This window comes from Numida meleagris, chromosome 2, assembly GCF_002078875.1.
Source record: "Numida meleagris isolate 19003 breed g44 Domestic line chromosome 2, NumMel1.0, whole genome shotgun sequence".
Classification (NCBI taxonomy): domain Eukaryota; kingdom Metazoa; phylum Chordata; class Aves; order Galliformes; family Numididae; genus Numida; species Numida meleagris.
Genome location: NC_034410.1, coordinates 19,965,985 through 19,984,572, shown reverse-complemented (window position 1 = coordinate 19,984,572; position 18,588 = coordinate 19,965,985). Strand labels below are relative to the sequence as shown.

General features: G+C 38.6%; 1 protein-coding gene across 1 annotated transcript in view; it reads right to left on the bottom strand.

The window, feature by feature from the left end:
* ITGA8 (integrin subunit alpha 8) overlaps window positions 1-18,588 on the bottom strand; it is a 101,094-nt gene that overhangs the window by 63,443 nt on the left and 19,063 nt on the right. The window contains exons 8-13 of the mRNA XM_021388378.1: window positions 16,906-16,950; window positions 14,574-14,617; window positions 13,558-13,614; window positions 13,318-13,370; window positions 8,078-8,283; window positions 5,677-5,868 (exon numbers count right to left, since the gene is read on the bottom strand). Of these exons, the coding sequence (XP_021244053.1) occupies window positions 5,677-5,868; window positions 8,078-8,283; window positions 13,318-13,370; window positions 13,558-13,614; window positions 14,574-14,617; window positions 16,906-16,950 (597 nt within the window). The remainder of the gene's footprint in view (window positions 1-5,676; window positions 5,869-8,077; window positions 8,284-13,317; window positions 13,371-13,557; window positions 13,615-14,573; window positions 14,618-16,905; window positions 16,951-18,588) is intronic.

Below are 18,588 nucleotides of genomic sequence, written 5' to 3'. Positions count from 1 at the left end.
TTCTTCCCACTCTTTGAGTTAATATACTTGGCAGATGGAGCTGTTAAATACTCCTATTTAAATAAGGTTAGACTGGATTACTGAAGTTGTTAGGAAATTGTGTGATTATCACACTTGTTTCTTTCTTAAAATGTTTCTGGTGTAATTTGTTTATATAAAATGTGTGCTATTCTTGAGATAATAAGTGAGCCCAAAATCGTAAGGCCTGAAGATGCCTTTATTCATTTCCCTGTCCAACAAAGGTTTGAATAAAAAGAATGACCAAAAGAAAAGGCCAGACTGGGTTTGTATAAAACTGGGATATCCTGAGGGTGAAGTTTTTGCAGCAGTTACCCCCAGGAGAATCTCAAAGTTAACAGGGAAGACTACACAAGTGTCTAAGCAGGGAGGGAGCAGAAACAATAATTGCTCAGATAAATTCTGCACTAACTAATTAACTATCAACAAGTTTTGAATAATGAATTCCCAAAAAGCATTGCTTGGAATCCACTCACATAGTTAAAAGAAATTGATTAAATAACGCTGGCTCACAAACACATCTGAAGAAACCACAGTCTGATGGAGGATATGCCATAAGAAGAAAGCAAGCGTAATGAGTTGAGTAAGTTTCTCATTATAAACTATTTTCTTAGCTATAATCAACCAAGTGTCTGAGCATACGCTGAAATATGAGGGTGGAAACCTTACAGCCTGAACCTTACCTCCAAACGCCTGAGCCCTGCACAGATAGATGAACCAGCTGGAAGCGCAGCACCATCACCCAGCTAGATAATCACAGACTCCATGCACTCAGTGGGAACAGTTTTGAACTGATGCCCAGAAGCAAAAAGAAACAAATTTCTTTCCCATTAAACACATTTATGGGTTTATTTTGTTCCTATCAAAACTGAACTATGCTATTAGAAAAAGATAGACAAAATGGTAAATAAAATAAACTACAACTCAAAACAAAAAGCCTAGGCTAAGACCTCATTCCCTGTTCCAGGCCCTGGTGACACAAGCAATGCTCGAGATGGAACAAAGCGGCCCTAAAAGCCCCAGATTTAGCTTGGAATGGAGTAGAAGCTGTGGGGAAAGTTATCATTAGGCTGCCCAAATGTTCTAGCATTGACGACAGTCAGGAAGGGTGAGTCGAGGAAAGGACTGCAGAAGTTCCTGAGCAAAGCTTGAAGAGCTGCTGTTCAACAAAACAATCCACCTGTTGAATTTACATTTGGACTCCTCACCTGGAAGTACAGCACTATGCCTCAGCCAACCACCTTATGTTTTTTATTCTCTTTCAGGTTTATTACTAGATGTAACAATCAAAGATGGAAAAAGAATAAAGGAATCTAAAGGACAAATTAAAGTCTGCCCAAAGAAGTTAAAAGAAAGACAGGGAGGAATGGATAAATACTCCAGTTATATTAACTGACTCCAAAGTTTGCCTAACTCTTATATGATGACAGAGAGAGGAACATCCATCCATTCACTGCCATCATCACCACTGTCTGGTACTGGAATTCTTCTTCTAGGTGAGGAACCACCCAACAAATTTGTACAATCCAAGACAGTGGTCAGGAATGGCCAGGGGAATAACCTGAGCTAGGGGTCCTTCTGAAAAGGCAGTCTGAATACGGCCACCTTGTTTCAGGGGCAGGAAGGTTTCATCAGGTGATGATGAGCTGTGTTGTGCCATGCAACCTCAAGGCCAGACAACAGTTCCTGGCTCACTTCATTTTCTTGTATAAACATCATTATTGATACCAATAGAAAATATTTGAGAATTTTTTTTTCTCAAGTAATAACTTTGATTTTCTTCACTGTAGGAAAAATAAAGCTTTTTTGATCTTAGCAAAGTTGGAAAACCATATCAATTATAAAATCTTTATCAGAAACAATGCTTAAAGCCAGACACAAGTTGCACTTTACACATTGCCATTAGTTGATCTTACTGAAAAATGTATGAGGAGGCAGCAACAACAGCAAGACTGAACCATCCACTAGTAGAGCAGGACTGATGGGCCGTTTGCCTCTGCATAAGGAACAATTAAGTAAATTAAAGTTCCTTCCCAGGATTAAAAAGACGTACAGCTGAGAGAGGGAAATATGACTCAGACTTGAGTTGTCTGTAAAATGCAAGTGGGCTAGAGGAGAATTACTCACTGTCTCTACAGCACAAGAACTACAGCACATCCTAAGAAACTGTCAAGGGCAATGTTGGACTTGAATGTGATGCAGTGAAAATAATTACTTCTTCACAAAACACATGGTTAGTCTGTGGGGCCCCTTGCCACAGGCTGCTGTATAGGTGACAAAAGAGTACTACAACTGAGTGGTCAAATTCCTGATAGAAAAGTATGTAAAGGGTTAAATGTTAAATTAAATGTGAGGATAGAACATCAGACTCAGGGTCACCTTGCTCCTCCAGATGGTTAGAGCTGGGTGAATATTCAGGAAATATCATAACAACTGTACAGTTTCCTGGATATCCTACTTGTTGGCCACTGCTGGAGACAGGCTACAGTGCCAGACAGATCTGCTAGACAGATCTGTATCAGTAGATTCCTTTTTAGTTTTCTCTCATATTTATTATGCAGCTTCCCCTCTTTCACTCTGTTTAATCTGGAGGTCCTGGGGAACAAGGGGGTCTTCCTCTGCCTTTCCTAGGTAAGACCAGGAGCTGGTTGGTCTCTCTCCCTTTGCTGGACAGGAGCTGCAGAAAGAGGAGGAAGGAGAAACCACGCATCCATACACAGAAAAGCTGGAGGATTTGAACTGCCCTGAGTGTTAGGTAGCTTTTGTAAACTCTGTTGTTTTCTTTGCTCCCAAGCTTGTATAGGCTTTTGGATAGGGAGCAAAAGATATACATTCCTGTATCAAATGAGATGGGCTGTTCTTCACCAGAATGCAAATAGGTAGATCTCTGCCTGACTTGAACCTCTAGCAGAAATTCGATTTAATCTTTATGCAATAGGAGAAGCAATTGACTTGATTCATCCTCACTTCAGAAACAATATTCCCCAACTTGTAATTCAGTCTCTAGCTGCATCATCTAGCAGAGCATCACCCATCTCTCAGGCCCTCATTTCTTAGCAGGGATGTGCCTGTCCAGCAACAGTAAAAGTAATAGGTAAAAAGGCTTGAGAAAATTGTACAAGCACTGTTATAGTTACAAGTCCTCTCAAACTGGTGCCTGAAATCCTGAACATCTTGCAAGCCTTTTTGAGCTTGTCTTCATACAACACTTTGACCCTAGCCATGGAAGAGAGAATAGCTGGGAGACTCTCACCTTAGACTGTGGCAATACATGTTTATACCAGCAGCCAGACATTACAGCTGGCTCTCATTTCCCAGTCTCTAGGGTAATGAACTTCTGAGAGTGAAATTTTATTACTTTTTTTTCTATAAAATGGTTGGCTTTACAATATAGTCATTAAAAAGCTTAAATGAAAAAAAAAGAGAGATCTTTTTCTCATCTTTCACAACCCTCCTTGAATCACAGCCACAGCCATGGCAAGCACTGAATTACAAACTGGTTTCCCAGATCTTCCATAGTCAGCAATTGCTCTGCCTCTCAGCTGACACCTAAAATAAAACTTCCTTCCTATTCCTTCAAAGTTCGGTCCCTTTTTTCCTCTTTGTACAAGGGCTGTCCTTCAAGACTTCCGCCAGGAGGTGGAGAAGAAAAGCTCTCTGTCACGAGAAGGATTACTTGCTCCATTGCCTAGCGTGTTTGTACTGGACTTGCATTTCCCCATATGATTTCCTTTCTTTCTTTTACCCACAGGGAAGTATTCTATTCTTGTGCTAATATTGTGCCACGGTTGTGCTGTTTTTACAGCTCTATTTTGGTGCTTCAAATCTGCGATTTAAGGAAGAGGTGGCAAACTAACAGTAAAGTTTTTTACTTATGCCATTTTCTGAGAAATTCTCACCAGTGCTCTGGTCTGCTCATCCAGATACTCAACTGAAGGACAGAGGGAAAAGCTAGTTACAATCAACGTAGAATTTTTTTCTAAAACAAATAATTTATGTAATAAACCCAAACAATCTAACACATAGTAAGCTGATACCACAATGTGAAATAGCAGGATGCATAGCTGAGCCAGTAATGACAAGAAGGAAAATCCACTAAATCTCACAACTGAACTGACTATAGCGGTTCCTTAGTGCAAATTTAAAAAGACTAAGGCCCATCACCCAAACTTTTCATTAATTAGCTTAAAAGATGGTCCACAAAACGTGGTTTTTACACGAGGTAGACTTCTACTCTTCTTGCTTCCCAGTGTGACCTGAAAGAATCTTTCCTTTCCCTCTCTCTATCTTCCCAATCTTAGAAATGTCAGGAATGTAATATCCTGTTTTCTTTGGTTTTGCTGGGGGGCCTTGTGTGTGGCTTTAGAAAATGTTTAAATGCCAGAACTTTAATAAAGAGCTCCTTTGTCTAAAAGAACCTCGTCAGTCATGGACAATGAAACCCTATTAATAGCACCATCAACAACATATAAACAAAAAGAACAATGTTTAAAAGCCCTTTCTTTTCCCAAATGCTTAAAGGTCCTCTCTCTTCAGTCTTGTGATAGCCTCACTTTATTACTTTGCAGTCAGCTTTTCTGTTTGGTAAGACTGTAATCGCTATTGTAGACACCTCTTTCCAGAAATTTTCTTCTCTCTTTTGAAAAAAAGCACCTCTTTCAAGTTTTTTACAATTATCACAGAAAGGCAAAAGGCTGTTTCATCCCTTTGAAAATCATAATTTTCCCTTCATAAACAGCATGACTTTTAAGAACATTAGCCTTGAAACAACCCGAAGAAACAAAAGTGATTTCACAGGGAGTTGGGTAATAAAGGCATAACATTCTACTGTGGATGTGGACATTTCACAATGACAGTATGTTTTATTGCACCCTTGCTAGGCTTTTGAATTATGTTAAGAAACAGAACAGATTTGCTTCCAGAAGAGAGAGTGAATAAATACAAACATGTAAAATATCTTCAACATTCAGTCTACTTACGGTGCTAGGAACAGTGCTCTTTTAAAAAATAACACCTCCTCCCTAGCAAAACTCAACTGATGTTATCAGACTGACAAATCTGAATGCATTTCAGGTAAGCTAATAAGGAAGAATCAAAGATAACATGAAAAGAAAGAGTCAGTATAGCAGAACGAAAACAAACAAAAAAGCATAGAGAGGCCCAAGTGAAATATCTGCCTTTAAGCAATGTCTTTACATTCTGCTTTTTTGTAATTAGATCAAGGCCATTAAGAACCTATGTACAGTCTAGCGTCTCTTCAGACAGCAAAAAACAACGTAGAAACGCAACCAAGTCGATCCCTTCTTCTACAACACATGTTTTGAATTAAGAAAGAATGCCAGGAGGAAGGACACATCACAAGTTCAATAAGCTGAGAGCATTCAGTTTTTGAAAGTGGGCGAAAGGGTTAAGCTTTTTATTGCAAACTTCAGATGTTTTATGTTAATGTAACTATTTGAGTCCTTTTTTGACTTTCTGATCATGTCTTTTGACAGGAAAGGGAGTATTTGCTTTGTCTGATTTTAACTCTCTGGAAAGCAAACTAGAACTGTCCAAAAAAACGTTTATCCTTAAATTTGACCTCTGCCTCCCAAAAGGAGCAGTCTAGGTATGATGCATTTTCCAGAGAACATAAGTTTTCTAATGGAAAAATCTTACCTGGGTAATCATTCTTGTCTACATCTGAGTCTCCTCTTAGAGTGAAGCCAAATCCCGAAGGCATGGACTGTGAGGCCCAGGCTCCATTGAGAACCTGCGAAGGGTCAGTTTTTAACCCATTACTGTATCCATTGTAAATGAGCACTTTACCTCTTCTGTCTTCACCCGCAAATGGTGCACCAATAGCAATGTCTGTAGTGCAAGAAAAGAATAAAAAGAATACGCTTAATTAAAATAAGCAAGAATTAAGTCCCTAAAGGAAAACAGACGTACATGGCTTCTATGTACACTGAAGAACTATGTATGACTTTTTGTACTTCTCCGTGAATCCTACTTTTAAGGCAAATATTAAAAAATATTCATAATCTCTTATGTGTCAAACTTTCAAGACAAAAGCTTTCAAGACAAAATCATCCTACAAAGGGGTTAAGTTACATTACAATAAATTACCACTCTGCACTGAATTCCTCTACTCTATCTCCAAGGCATTTGATAAGCTTTAATAAACCAAAATCTAATACATTTCTGTTTCTACTTCATTTCATTTAAACAGAAAACCTATTATCTAATCAATAAGGAAAATCTGTTATAAAATTTTGTTTTATTTTTTCCCAATAAGATAGTCAATACTATATACAATACAATAAAAAACGACCCCTTTCAAACATACAGTGCATTACTACACAAAAGAGAAAAATGAAATAAAATATTTTATCTATACAAACACAACATGCTATTGAGAAATGGGAGCAGTACTGAGTCAAGATATTCAACAGGAGGCCTTGGGCAAAGCAACAGAGCACTGCACATCCAATAAGTGGAACTCAATTGCTCTTCATAGTTCTAATACATGGGAAGCAAAGAGAATCACAGATTGAGGTTCAGCAGCTGTACTAGCTGAGCTCGCCAACAGGAAACAAGAGGAGGGTACATATCCACAGCTGTAATTTTTGGGATCTCATCTAGGAGCTAGTTCTGGACTCATTTGTTAAACTTGATTTCAGCACCTGGAACTCCTACCTTCATGCTGAAGGCAGTAGTGCATCTTCAGTTGTGAAGTAGAAGACCTTGGCTCTAGATCCCTCATAGAATTCTTCATACAGTGAGAGAGAAAAACAGAATCATGCCCTCCATTCCCTACCAAGGACACCCATCTTCCCTGCTCAGAGAAGCTGAAGGCATCTGCTATTGCTCACAGGTAGAAAATGGGCAGTCTTTCCAGCTGGATCCCATGGTGAGACTACAGGAAAAACCAGTGAGGGTAGTCTTTCTCACTAGCCACAACCCAGCAACTTCTTCCTGCAGGATGGGATTCTGGTTTTGTGCACCCTGAATCCCAATAAAATCTGATGGCTCTTAAGATGACACATCCCTTGCACAAGTGTCACAAATTGTCCACGCTGTTCTAGAATCTACTGCTGTGAAAGAGAGCCCTCAAGTTAAGGAGGAGCTAAGTTCACGTTTTTTTTTTTTTTTTCCTCCCTGAGTGGCCAAACTATCTCTAAGACTACTGCTCAAAATAACTCCTCCAGCAAAAACTTCTTGGGGTTTTAGATGCACAGATATCTGCCCTTCAGATCCCTAACATCCTGGAAACAGGAAGAAAGGAAACGTATGTAAGTAAGATGAGAGTGTTACTGACCATGTGCAGAAGAGCAACTCTACCTGCTCAGGACATCCAAGCTATCTCACACAATTAAGCAAGTTAATTTACTTGGACTATTTTCCTGAGCTTAGCCTCCCAGTTTACTACATGAATGTTCACTTTTGAGTTTGTGTGGTATTGGCATCTGAGAAATATCCCACTGAGAAGCTGTTTCTTTCAGTGTCTGATAACCAGTGGAAGTCTGTTTCCAAAATAGTATGTCTGTATTTGTCCAATTCTTTTATTGTGGCTAAACTGCTCCAATTACTGAGCCTCTTTCAATTCATCCAAACATTTGAGGAGAGAAAGAGAACTCTGCTTTTAAAAAATGCAATATCTTAACTGTTTAAATCTAATTATAAAACAACAGATAATATTTTGATTCAAACAAGTTAACATTCAGTAAAAGATAGCAGTGTAGTGAATATGAATGTCCTCCTATTGGTAAGCTTTTAATGGTTTGGCCCTGACTAACAGTTTTATTAGGGTTAGCATGAATTCTCTTGACTTTCAAAAGAAGTTACAAGTTAAAAAGTCTTTTTCAGGCAGTGCACAGCACTTCATATTCACTGCTTGCCATTTTCAATGTTATACAGTGTTGTGGTTTAACCTGGCAGGCAGCTAAAACCCCACACAGCTGTTTGCTCACTCTCCTCACCGGTGGGATGGGTGAGAAATTGAGATGAAATGAAATGAAGAAAAAAAGGACATAAACATAAAGAAAAGATATATATTACCACTTTATATAAAAATTACCATTATATCCATCCTGATTGAGATCTCCAAGGTGTGTGATTGCACTGCCAAATCTACCAAACACTTCAGTGCCTGTCAGAATTTGCGCATCTCGGAAGAGGAAAGCACTTTCCTGCAGGTACAGATAGACTTGCCCAACTTCTTTAGGCTTGCTCTCAAATTCTCGTTCCATAAACAGAGGAGCCCCAACTAAGATGTCGTCTAAACTGGAACAGTGAAACAAAAATCAGCATCACTGAGAGAGACTCAGCATAATCAGCATGAAGCAGAGAATTATCATAGTCATGGACTGGATGAGGTAGGAAGACATTTCTGGAGCTCTACTACAAGCATTTGGTCAAGGCACGGTCAGCAGATGACACTGCCAAGGTTATGCCTACTCCAGTTTTCAGTATCTCTAAGTATGGAGATTCTATAACCTGTCTGGGCAACCAGAGAGTGTTCCATCACCCTCACAGCAAAAACATTTCCTCTTAGTTTTAAATAGAATTTACTGTACTTCAATTAATGCCCAGAATACACCGAAGTGCTTTATTTTACAATTAATGATCCAGAAGTCAGAAATTCAACTCAGAGGTGATCTGCATTAGTAGAACAGATTCTGTAGATCTTGCTAACCGTGCTAGTGAGAGACAAAGTTCAGTATAAAATCCAGATTTCTTTTAAAGCTATACATCAGTAAGTGAACAACAATATCCATTTTCTACCAGATTTTTGAAGTTACACACATGAAACAGGTAGAACATCAGTTAATAAAGAATTCCTCATCACTAGTTCAGGTGTAAGCTGGGAGACATAGCTAAAGCTTTGTTTCTGAAAGCTCTTCTGTTGAGTGTTAGGCACATGAGTAGCTGCAGAGCTCATGTAATTTGCTGTATCAAGTATTAAAAAGAAAAGGGAGAATCACAGAATCACTAATGATTGGAAAGATCAGTGGGACCATATAGCACAATCTAGCCCATCCCCACCATGCCCACTAACCATGTCCAAAAAGTCATAGAAGTATGAAGCTTAGAGGGAAAGGTTCTTTCATCTGTTTTCTGCTCCAAGAAGAATCATTAAAATATGACAGACTAACCAAAGGACTTGTTGCCTGTTTTGAAATATGCCACCAACATTTATTTGGCAGATAAAAAGACCTTTTAATGGACAGTAAAGAATAAAATCAAACAAGATTGATAGATACGTAACAAGCAAATATATTTTGAGATATGAAACAACAGTGTCAGATGTATTTCTGAAGGTTGTTCAAGCCCACGTATGCTAACAGGAAAATTCCCATTATATTCAGTGACACTGGTCATCCGTATCAAGGAACTCTGTTATTGCAAAGAACTACTACCACTTGATCCCAGAATTTTAAGTTTAGAAAATACATTCTCTTGCTCTAACATGATTTTTTTTCTAACTTTGTAAACTTGTAGAAAACTTCATATTCTTAATTAATTATATTCCCAATAGTGATGTTTTCACAGAGACTTTATATAAGAGTAAACCAATCAGTGAAAAATGCACTACGTTATTTTTCCTAATCCTGATAAAAAACAAACACGTTTGTTTCAGGAGTAGCTCAGCTACTTCTTTACCACAGATATATACTGTGGTTCTAAGACATATACCATAAAATTCAGGGGAGAATATGCCATTTACATACCTTTGAATCATGTTGCAGAACTTACACATTTCAGAAATGTTGACAAAGTACTTCTCAAAATATTATTTTTCTATAAAATTTTATAGTAGATTTCCATAAAGGAAACCATAACTCAAAATGTTAGGTCATTTTTGCACAGTTCTTCTTTATAGGTTGAATATTACCCCATGGTAAGGAAAACTAAAAAAGAAAGGAAGCAGATGCTGACTTAACATCAGAGGTGGGGTTTTCCTTCCTCACTAAGGATCAAAAGCCCTCTACTAATGGAAGATGTTAGTGGCTGGGACAGAATGTCAGCTAAAACTGTTGCCATGAAACAACACCAACAACAGAAACAGATTATCAGTGTTCTTTTTTTTCACAAGTTACTTTAGATCATGAATGCTCTTTTTTCACAAGCTACTTTATGTACAACATGTTCTAAAAGCATTGCACAGTAGTACTGTAATCTATTATTTTATGACATCACAGTCCAGATGTTTCCACTAAGATTTAGACCCCGTGGTGTTATGCACTGTATAAACCATGAGGTAAAAGACGAGCCTGGCTTCAATTAATGTTTTACAAATGAAGGATTGTAAGGATAAGGTAAGATTTTTAGAAGTGATAGGGAACCAAAAGATTCAGAGCCGGTAAGCTTCCACTATATCAGTGCAAAATAAGTATACACAGGTATACCACTGAAACTCTGGAACACACAGCAATATCAAGTGCATGAAGCAGAGAGAGAGGCAGACTATTTACCACCCAGTATGGACAAAAACTCCCTAAACAGAAGCCTAACCTTAAATACAAGATTCACCAGTTGACATGGAATACAAACAGACCAAAGCTAGAGTCCGTATGTAAGGATTTTAATATCTCAGATCAAAGTGTATGGTTCTGCGATATTTTTCTAGGAAAATTTCTTTTTTAGAAGAAATGAAAATGATTGTATAAAATACATGAACAGTGCAGGGAGCTGGACCAGAACTCAGCAACTAAGATTGGCTAAGCTACTAAGAGGGAAAGGTGGGAGGAAGGCATGCATCTAAACTACAATAACCTATCTCTAAACCACTTTTGGCAGAGGAACTACCTAGAGCAACCACAGCACTTAGTTTGCCTTCATTCCAGCTCTTTGCACGTCCCATCTATAACAAGGCCTCCCACCCTCTTGCTTTCTCTCTTCTTTCTGAGCCCAGGCTCAGCAGCAACTTCGCTGCAAGACTGCATGTAGGAATTCCACCGTCGACAATTTTATATTACTGCCCCAGACGGTAATATTAAATCATAAAGTGCAGTTCAGAGTGTAGAGGTATTTTGAACCCCATCTTTAGATTCATTTCATCACCACGCTATGACGTTGTCACTAACATAAATTGGTATATTTATCTTCATTCCAGCACAGAAAGGTAACCAGCCAGTATTGCTTCCCTTCTGATAAAAAACAAACAAAAAACTCCAACCAACCAACCAGTGTACAAAAAAAAAACCACTTTAAAAAACACAAGCTGACTACCTGCTGGGACTGTATGTGGTTTCTTTGTATCCTGCTGTGTAACAAAAAGCAGGAGTATGGGAAGAGTCAAAAGGTCAAAGCATAACTATGGAAAGCTTTGCTATACGCCAAATACAAGACCAGTAAACAACTTATTCCACATTTTTATTGGACTGTTTTGGTCTAAATTAAGAGTGTTCTCTTTCTTCCTCTTTACTAGGAATGCAGTCAGTAAGCTGATGGCACAGCTTGATTTCCTACCCTTCATTGTAGATTTCTCATTATTAGTGGATAATGAAAGGGTATTTCAAACAATATCCTCTATTTTCCTGTTCTGCTTACAACCCTAATGCAGTGCAGATATAAATGCAAGAGTCACCCTGGAACATTTGCAGGACTGCAAGAGCAGAAGGTTGACAAAGCTATTTTCCTAGGATGAGCCTAAACTTAGAGCCATGTCTACAGCCTTATTACAACAAAGCATCAACCTCAACAATCTTTTCAGCATATGACTTGACCAGGCTCCTGCTACTGGTAAAGCCATCACACTTCCTTTGTCCTTAGATGCACACATATAATTTGGAGTGGTCATTTCCCATTTGCTTTTTATTTCCCCTCCAGTTTTACTCTCCCTTTCAGATAAAAATTCCTATTGACTGTATGTGCAAATTGGCAACATTGGGCTACATATAATCAGACATGTTTATTGCATATAGCTTTCTGTGCAATGTTTGGATCTCAGAGGGAGTCATCTTTTTTTTTGTTGTTGTTGTTGTTGTTTTTTTTAAGATATAGACTGGGAGACCACATAGGCCTCAATGGCAATTTGATTATATTATTGACATAATCTGTGGCCTTAGAGGTACACAGAAAATATGAAACCTGCAAAGTAACCCTATGATTCACAGGAAATAACCTGCACAGGAAATAGCGTGGTTCAGTGGGAAGTTAACTAATAAGACCCCTGAAAGTCCAAGGAGTGCCCACTGCAGCTAAGTATTTCTCCACTTCATGTCAGTAATGCTTTAGAGTAAGACTAAATGAACCCTGACTTTGTGCATCAGAAAAACATGAATTTTAGAAAGCTAAGATATCATGACAAAATCTGATGTCAGAAACCTGGAAAGATTTGACTAGTGCAACACTGTCACAGAAACTGCTGAAGCTTTTTTGCTGTTTTTATTTTGGAACTACAACAACATTTTATCACCTTGATACTTTTCTCTTTCCTTGTATCCCTAACTTTTAAAGGGTTCAGTAGTTCCTGATGGGAAGCAATGATATAGAAAAAAACTATTTAATGCACTGTTTTTAAGCCACTAATAAGTAATCACAAGAACATGAGGAAGGTGCAGTGGAGACATTTTGGAATATACAAGAGTATGCACAGCTCTAAATATAATCCTGGCTCACCTTCATGCAGACTTCCAAAGTTCTGAGCCTCACTGATTTTACCTCCTTCCTAGAAAGCTAGCATCAATATTTGCTTACTACAGTCTTGATTCTCCAAAGCATTTAATATGATTTTATGTAACTTCAAAGTGTTTTGTTGAATGGGGCCTGAAATCCCAGTGTCATAAAGCACAGCCTTGGCAGTTAAGCAGCATTCTCCATGAGACAAGCACAATGGCTGTCCTAACAGCGATGGGTCATAGACACTTCTTTGGTCCTCTAGGTGATGGAAATGGACTGCCAACCAGCAGGGGCTGAAATGAAGAACCAATGATATTGAAAAACTTAAAATTGAGAAGTGATTATCTGAATAGTCTGCATGGGAAGAATGGGAGAATGAAATTATGACTTGCATCTATCATCAGCAGCTTGCGTTTTTTATTCACTGCACCTCCACTTGGATATTTCTTAAGACTTCAGACATTCCTGCTCTACTGAGCTGCATTTAATACATAATCAGGAAGACAAACTCGCCCAACCTAAGCCTGCAAATAGCTGAGCAACTGTAAGTGCACAAAGATAAACCTATGTAAACAAGCAGAAAAGCAGAGAAGCATTTGAGGTATGAAGCACCTGAAAACCTGTGTTTATTAATAAATATCAGGCATTGCTTCTGTGGATGTTCAGGGGAGCTGAATATATTTGGTAACCTACCCATCATTGTTAACATCAGATACTGCAACAGTGTACCCAAAATAAGACGCCATCTGGAAATAAAAAACAACAGATAGGCTTCACATCATATATCATTTTTAAAAAGCTTTACTGATAAACTTCTTGTTTCTATGGATATCAGTTCTAAAAGACAAATATTTTACATAGTCTTGAAACTAAATTGATGAAATTATATCTGCTTGATACGTAACACTTAATCACATAGTTGTTTGGCATTACCTGTTCACCAGTGAAGTTCTGGATAAAGGTCAAGTCTGAAGAATTAATGATTGAGACCTATTAACAGAAAGATAAGAGAAGTTTCAAGCACACAGAGATATGATACACCATAACATCACTGCAAACCAATTTGAAACACTGAAGGATGGTCCAAGGTGGTCAAGAAAACACATCAATTATTTTTTGTTGCAGCACAGTTTTCCTATATTATCTTGAACATATCACTAAACTTTAGGAGTCTCACGCCTCCTGTGAAGGAAATGGGGGAAAAAATATCTTCCATTCTTACTAGACACTGTGAACAGCAGCAAATCATAGACTATCAGCTAATCAGTGAGTACATTATTAGGCATGAAAATGTAAATTTTAAACATATATACTTTTACATATATAAAAATATGTAATATATATAGAGTATATACGTACACTCGTATACAACTTTCCTCTGAAAAAATAGTTTCAGTAAGTTCCAAAGACACAAGGAGTTCAGGGCCCACAAAACTAGAGAATGCATCTGTGGCTGGGATCTTCCTAATACCCAATCAAGTTACAATTGAAACGTTTTTTTTTTTTTTTTCCCCTGAGAGAGAATAGCTGTGTATCCACATATCTCCCTTCACTTCCTTTTTAACTGTATATCATCACTCTTTGCATTTGGAATTCAGTACATATACTTAAGAAAGAACACATATGAAACACCCCAGTCTGTGAGATAGCTTCGGCCAAGGACTGATAGCACTCAGCAGGAACTGAGATACTATTCATACTTGAAGAGTACTGGTATCTGGGTATTGAAAACAGACTTCACAATGGAGTAAGAGCTCAGTATTTAATGCCCAGGCCAGTAAAGCATTTCAACCTAGCCAGTTAAGCCTGGGAGTGAAAGCCAGTGGTGTTTTTCTCTGATTAGAAAGTTTAGGCTCAAAGAGACAGAAAACATAATATAGCCTTTAAGCTTCCAAATAGTCTAACATCATTTTCACTATAAAAGGATAAAATGTGTGTCCAGTACATACGTAGCCAAAGTTCTGTGCACCCCTTGGGACTCCAGCAACCAGCTCTGAAATATAAGTGATTGGCAGCGAACAGGTTAGGCTGTCTGAGCAGCACAGGCAACATGCATCCTAGACTACTTAAATCTTTCTTGATATATAATCTTTAGGATTTTGGATTGTTATCTGTATCAGAAACACCTGCAAATCACTTCAAGACATTCACAAGATTTTAACATTCATTCAGTGTATCTAGTTGCTTGAAATATTACACTGAACTGTTGAATACACTCATCCGCACCTAGCCAGAGGTCTCTTTCTTCTGAGCGCTATTTAGCATAGCACAGCACAACAAAGCTGTTCCTATAGTTCAACTGTTCCTACAATTCAGCTTGCTACCTCACAGCTGTGGACTGAACAAACCAGGATTAGCTGTGGCATCACACACCATCATATAGAAGCAAAACACAACTGTCATTGCAAATTCCTTGTCCTTCTGGCTGCTTAACATTTTCTCACATCTGTTATTGGGCTGGATGACATGCAAGTATTTGCACATGCTAGCTATCTAAAAACATTGCAAGTAAGTTTTGGTGAGTGGCATTGAGAGAATTTGTTGAACCGGAACATGAAACGTTGGACCAAGCCGCCCTCTGGGATGTGATTTAGTACAGAGGCCAAAGCTTAATCAACTAGTGGGGGGGGGAAAAAAAGCAAAATAAAGAGCAAAGCCACAGTCAGCAGTTTTACTGACTAAGCCTTCTCTCATTAGGATATCCATATCCATAACAGAAGAGCAGAAGCTTCATATACCAGAGCACCTCAGACATCTGCCTCCACTGATCTACCATTCATCAATTCCTCTTCAGGTTTATATACTCCCTTGTGGTTGTATGCATTCCGTCAAAGGGAGATGGATACAGTAATGAAGGACTACTGGGTCAGACAATGCTGCAATTCTTTGTGCTAATAATTCCCCCACATTGTACCACTGAGCTCAAAATGGTGTCAATTTTTTTCCATCCCAAAGTGGCACAGGATAAGAAACTCTAACTTCACAGTGAATAAGCAGCAGCAGTACTGGTGAGCTGGCTTCATTTTTGGAAATGTACTCAGCCTGTATTGACTTAGTGAGTTTGGATCAAGGCACTGATCGTCCTCTCAAGAAAGCTACTCTTTATGTAATGCTTTCCGACTGATCATCAGCCTTACATGAGATACATAGCTGTAAAGGTAGGAAACACCAAGGATCAAGCATTTTTTTTCAGACAACTATACGTTTCAAAATACTGTATAATTCCTGAAAATAGAAGTTTCTCAAAGATTTGCTAACTATTTTAACATACTCTACAAAACAGCTGCAAAGGGAGCTTTTTTTCTACACTGTAAAAAGTAATGACATTTTAAAGCAATGCTATTAACTCTGTGATATGTCTGTTTCCTCATGAATGACAGTAGCTGTCTAAATGCAAATTTTGACTAGTTTTGCCCTGTATCAAACTTTCTTGACCCCAGAACCTCGAAAGAGGTCTCAGTGTGATTCTACTTCAAACACGTATCCATGTGCATTTAGCTTTTCCTTATTCAAGGGACCAACTGAACACTAAGTCTTCCTGTAGAACGTTTTCTCTCCCTCTAAACCCAGATTTTAATAATAGGAATTCAATTCTTTCATCTCTTATTGTGAAATACAAAGCTTGGGGAGGACCAACAGCATAGGAAACCTGATCTGTTATGCCTGTGCAGGAAAATATTCTGTATGAAAAGGGTCAGCTAACATTTACAGAGCCGAGAGCTGCTCTCACCAACAAGAGCAAGCATGCTGGTATAGTTAGCCCAGAAGCTGCTGAAAGTTATCTCCTCTCCTTAGCTGTGAAGTTACGTGGCAGTCAGAAGTGTGCTTTCAACATACACAGGTGTTTCCAAACCTGCATCTGGTCACCCAGGTGCTGAGGTCCAGCAGCCTCTATGGAGCTGGAGTATGGAACTAAGTACTGTACAGGACTGTACTGTCGGTTCCACACATAACTACTCATCACCAAACTGGTGGAATTCAGTGAGTGTGGCTGGCTTCACTCATGATGCTGTCACAGCTCCGCAGAACAGATGCATGTCCAGAAGAACACCACAACAGATTCAGATTTTTGGGTTACTTAAATCCTGCTCTGCCATCATACACCTTCTAAAAGTGTATTTGCCTCCAGAATATTAAGTACAGATAACTTAAGTCTCACCAGTATTTCAGATAAAAATATAAAAAAAAAGAAAGGTATGTTCCTGTGTACATACCCAAAGAGAAGAACTTAATAGAAACACAGCCATGTTTTTTTTTTTTTCCAAGTACATGGCTTCTTACCTTCTTCAGAATCTCCAGTAAATTCCCCAGCAGCTACTGAGTATCCTGTTTAAGAATAAATTACAAGTAAAAAACTTAATAAACCATTTATTTCCATAAATATGTAAAGACAATCAGACTTATCTTCTCATTTGGTCATCAGAATGTACATTTTCTAAAATTAGTATTCTAAAACTGTGTGGGAAGAAGTGGAAAATTACCACATTATCATGACTCAGTTAACTATAGTTCTCTAGGAATAAAAGATCGAGCTGCCTTCTCCCCAGCTGAGAGCTGTTAAAGCATTAATACTTAATAATTTACCTGAAAAATCATAAGGTGTTATAGTTTGTGCTAATGGCTATTGACACAGTTCAGGTCTTCGTACTGCAATGTGTGTACAACACTATAATGCAACAGAAAACACAACAATAATAGTGGATCCCCAGTCTCCTTTTTGGCCTTTCTTTGTGTGTCAGTATAAAGGCCTCAGCAGCTGCGGTAAGTGGGGTATAAAGGAACACCAGTATCCCAATATACCCCAAAATTCTTACAGCTGCCTTGGCACGGTAGGGATTGGGAATGCCTGAACCTTGTCTATTATTGCACTGGGTAGAACTATGGTCTTTCCCAACCAAACTACACCCAGGAATTTCACTGACAGGCCTGGTCCTTGCACATTCTATGCGTTTATAAACCACCCTTTCTCTTGTAAATGAGTAGTCAATGAATCTACTGCCTTTCCTAATGCCTCCAGTGAGTCAGACGTCAACATGAGATCATCAATGTAGTGGTACAGTTTGATGTTATTAGGATTATTCCAATATGCTAGGACACGTGCCACTGAGTTATGACAATATGTAGGTGAACGCACATATTCTAGCGGTAGGACCCAAAAGGCCCACTGCCTGCCTCCCCACGTAAATGTAAACTGATCTTGTGATTCTTCATGAATGGGAATACTAAATAATGCATTTGCCAGGTCTAGGACACAATGATAGGTTTCTTTCTCCCTACCTAATGCATCCATCAGGGAGGCAATTCTGGGTACCCAGATCCCCAGGCTGGATTTTAGTCTGCTTGGCTTTCTTTTTATTCTTAGATTCTACAAGGATTGAAGGATCCTGCTGATCTAAGTCCTTTTCCCCTTCTAAAGATACGGTTCTTGATTTCAGAGGGGAAGTGCCATTTGAAGGTAAGACAGTTTGCCCTATCAGAGAGGCAAGTGGTAAACAAAATTACATAATATGGGCTTTTAAAAGCTCATTTTCATCTTTCAATCCTTCCTCAGAGGAATGATACACGTTAATAGGTGGTAGCCGAGGCCATGCTACAGCAGATGCTGCTACTACTCTTTCCTCATTTGTCAAAAAAGTTTGTCCTAATTTACTCAAAAATTCAGGCATTTTCAAAAGGGAATTTACTAATAGAACAATTGTCCCTTATAGGTCCCCATTCTTCAATAACCCAAGCAGCACTCAGTCATGGTGAACCCAGGAACCCCAGGGTTTCCCCCTGGAGTCCCTCTTTCAGTAGTCCCAGTGACCATCCAATGCACCACTGTTTTTAGATAATCCATCCTAAATAAGTATCTGGCTAGCTCTCCAAGTGTAACACTATAATGTGTTGGAAAGCACAGCAATAACAGCAGAGTGGCAAAGTACTAAGCTACAGCAAGTGAGGATAAGCCCAAATGCAGCAGCT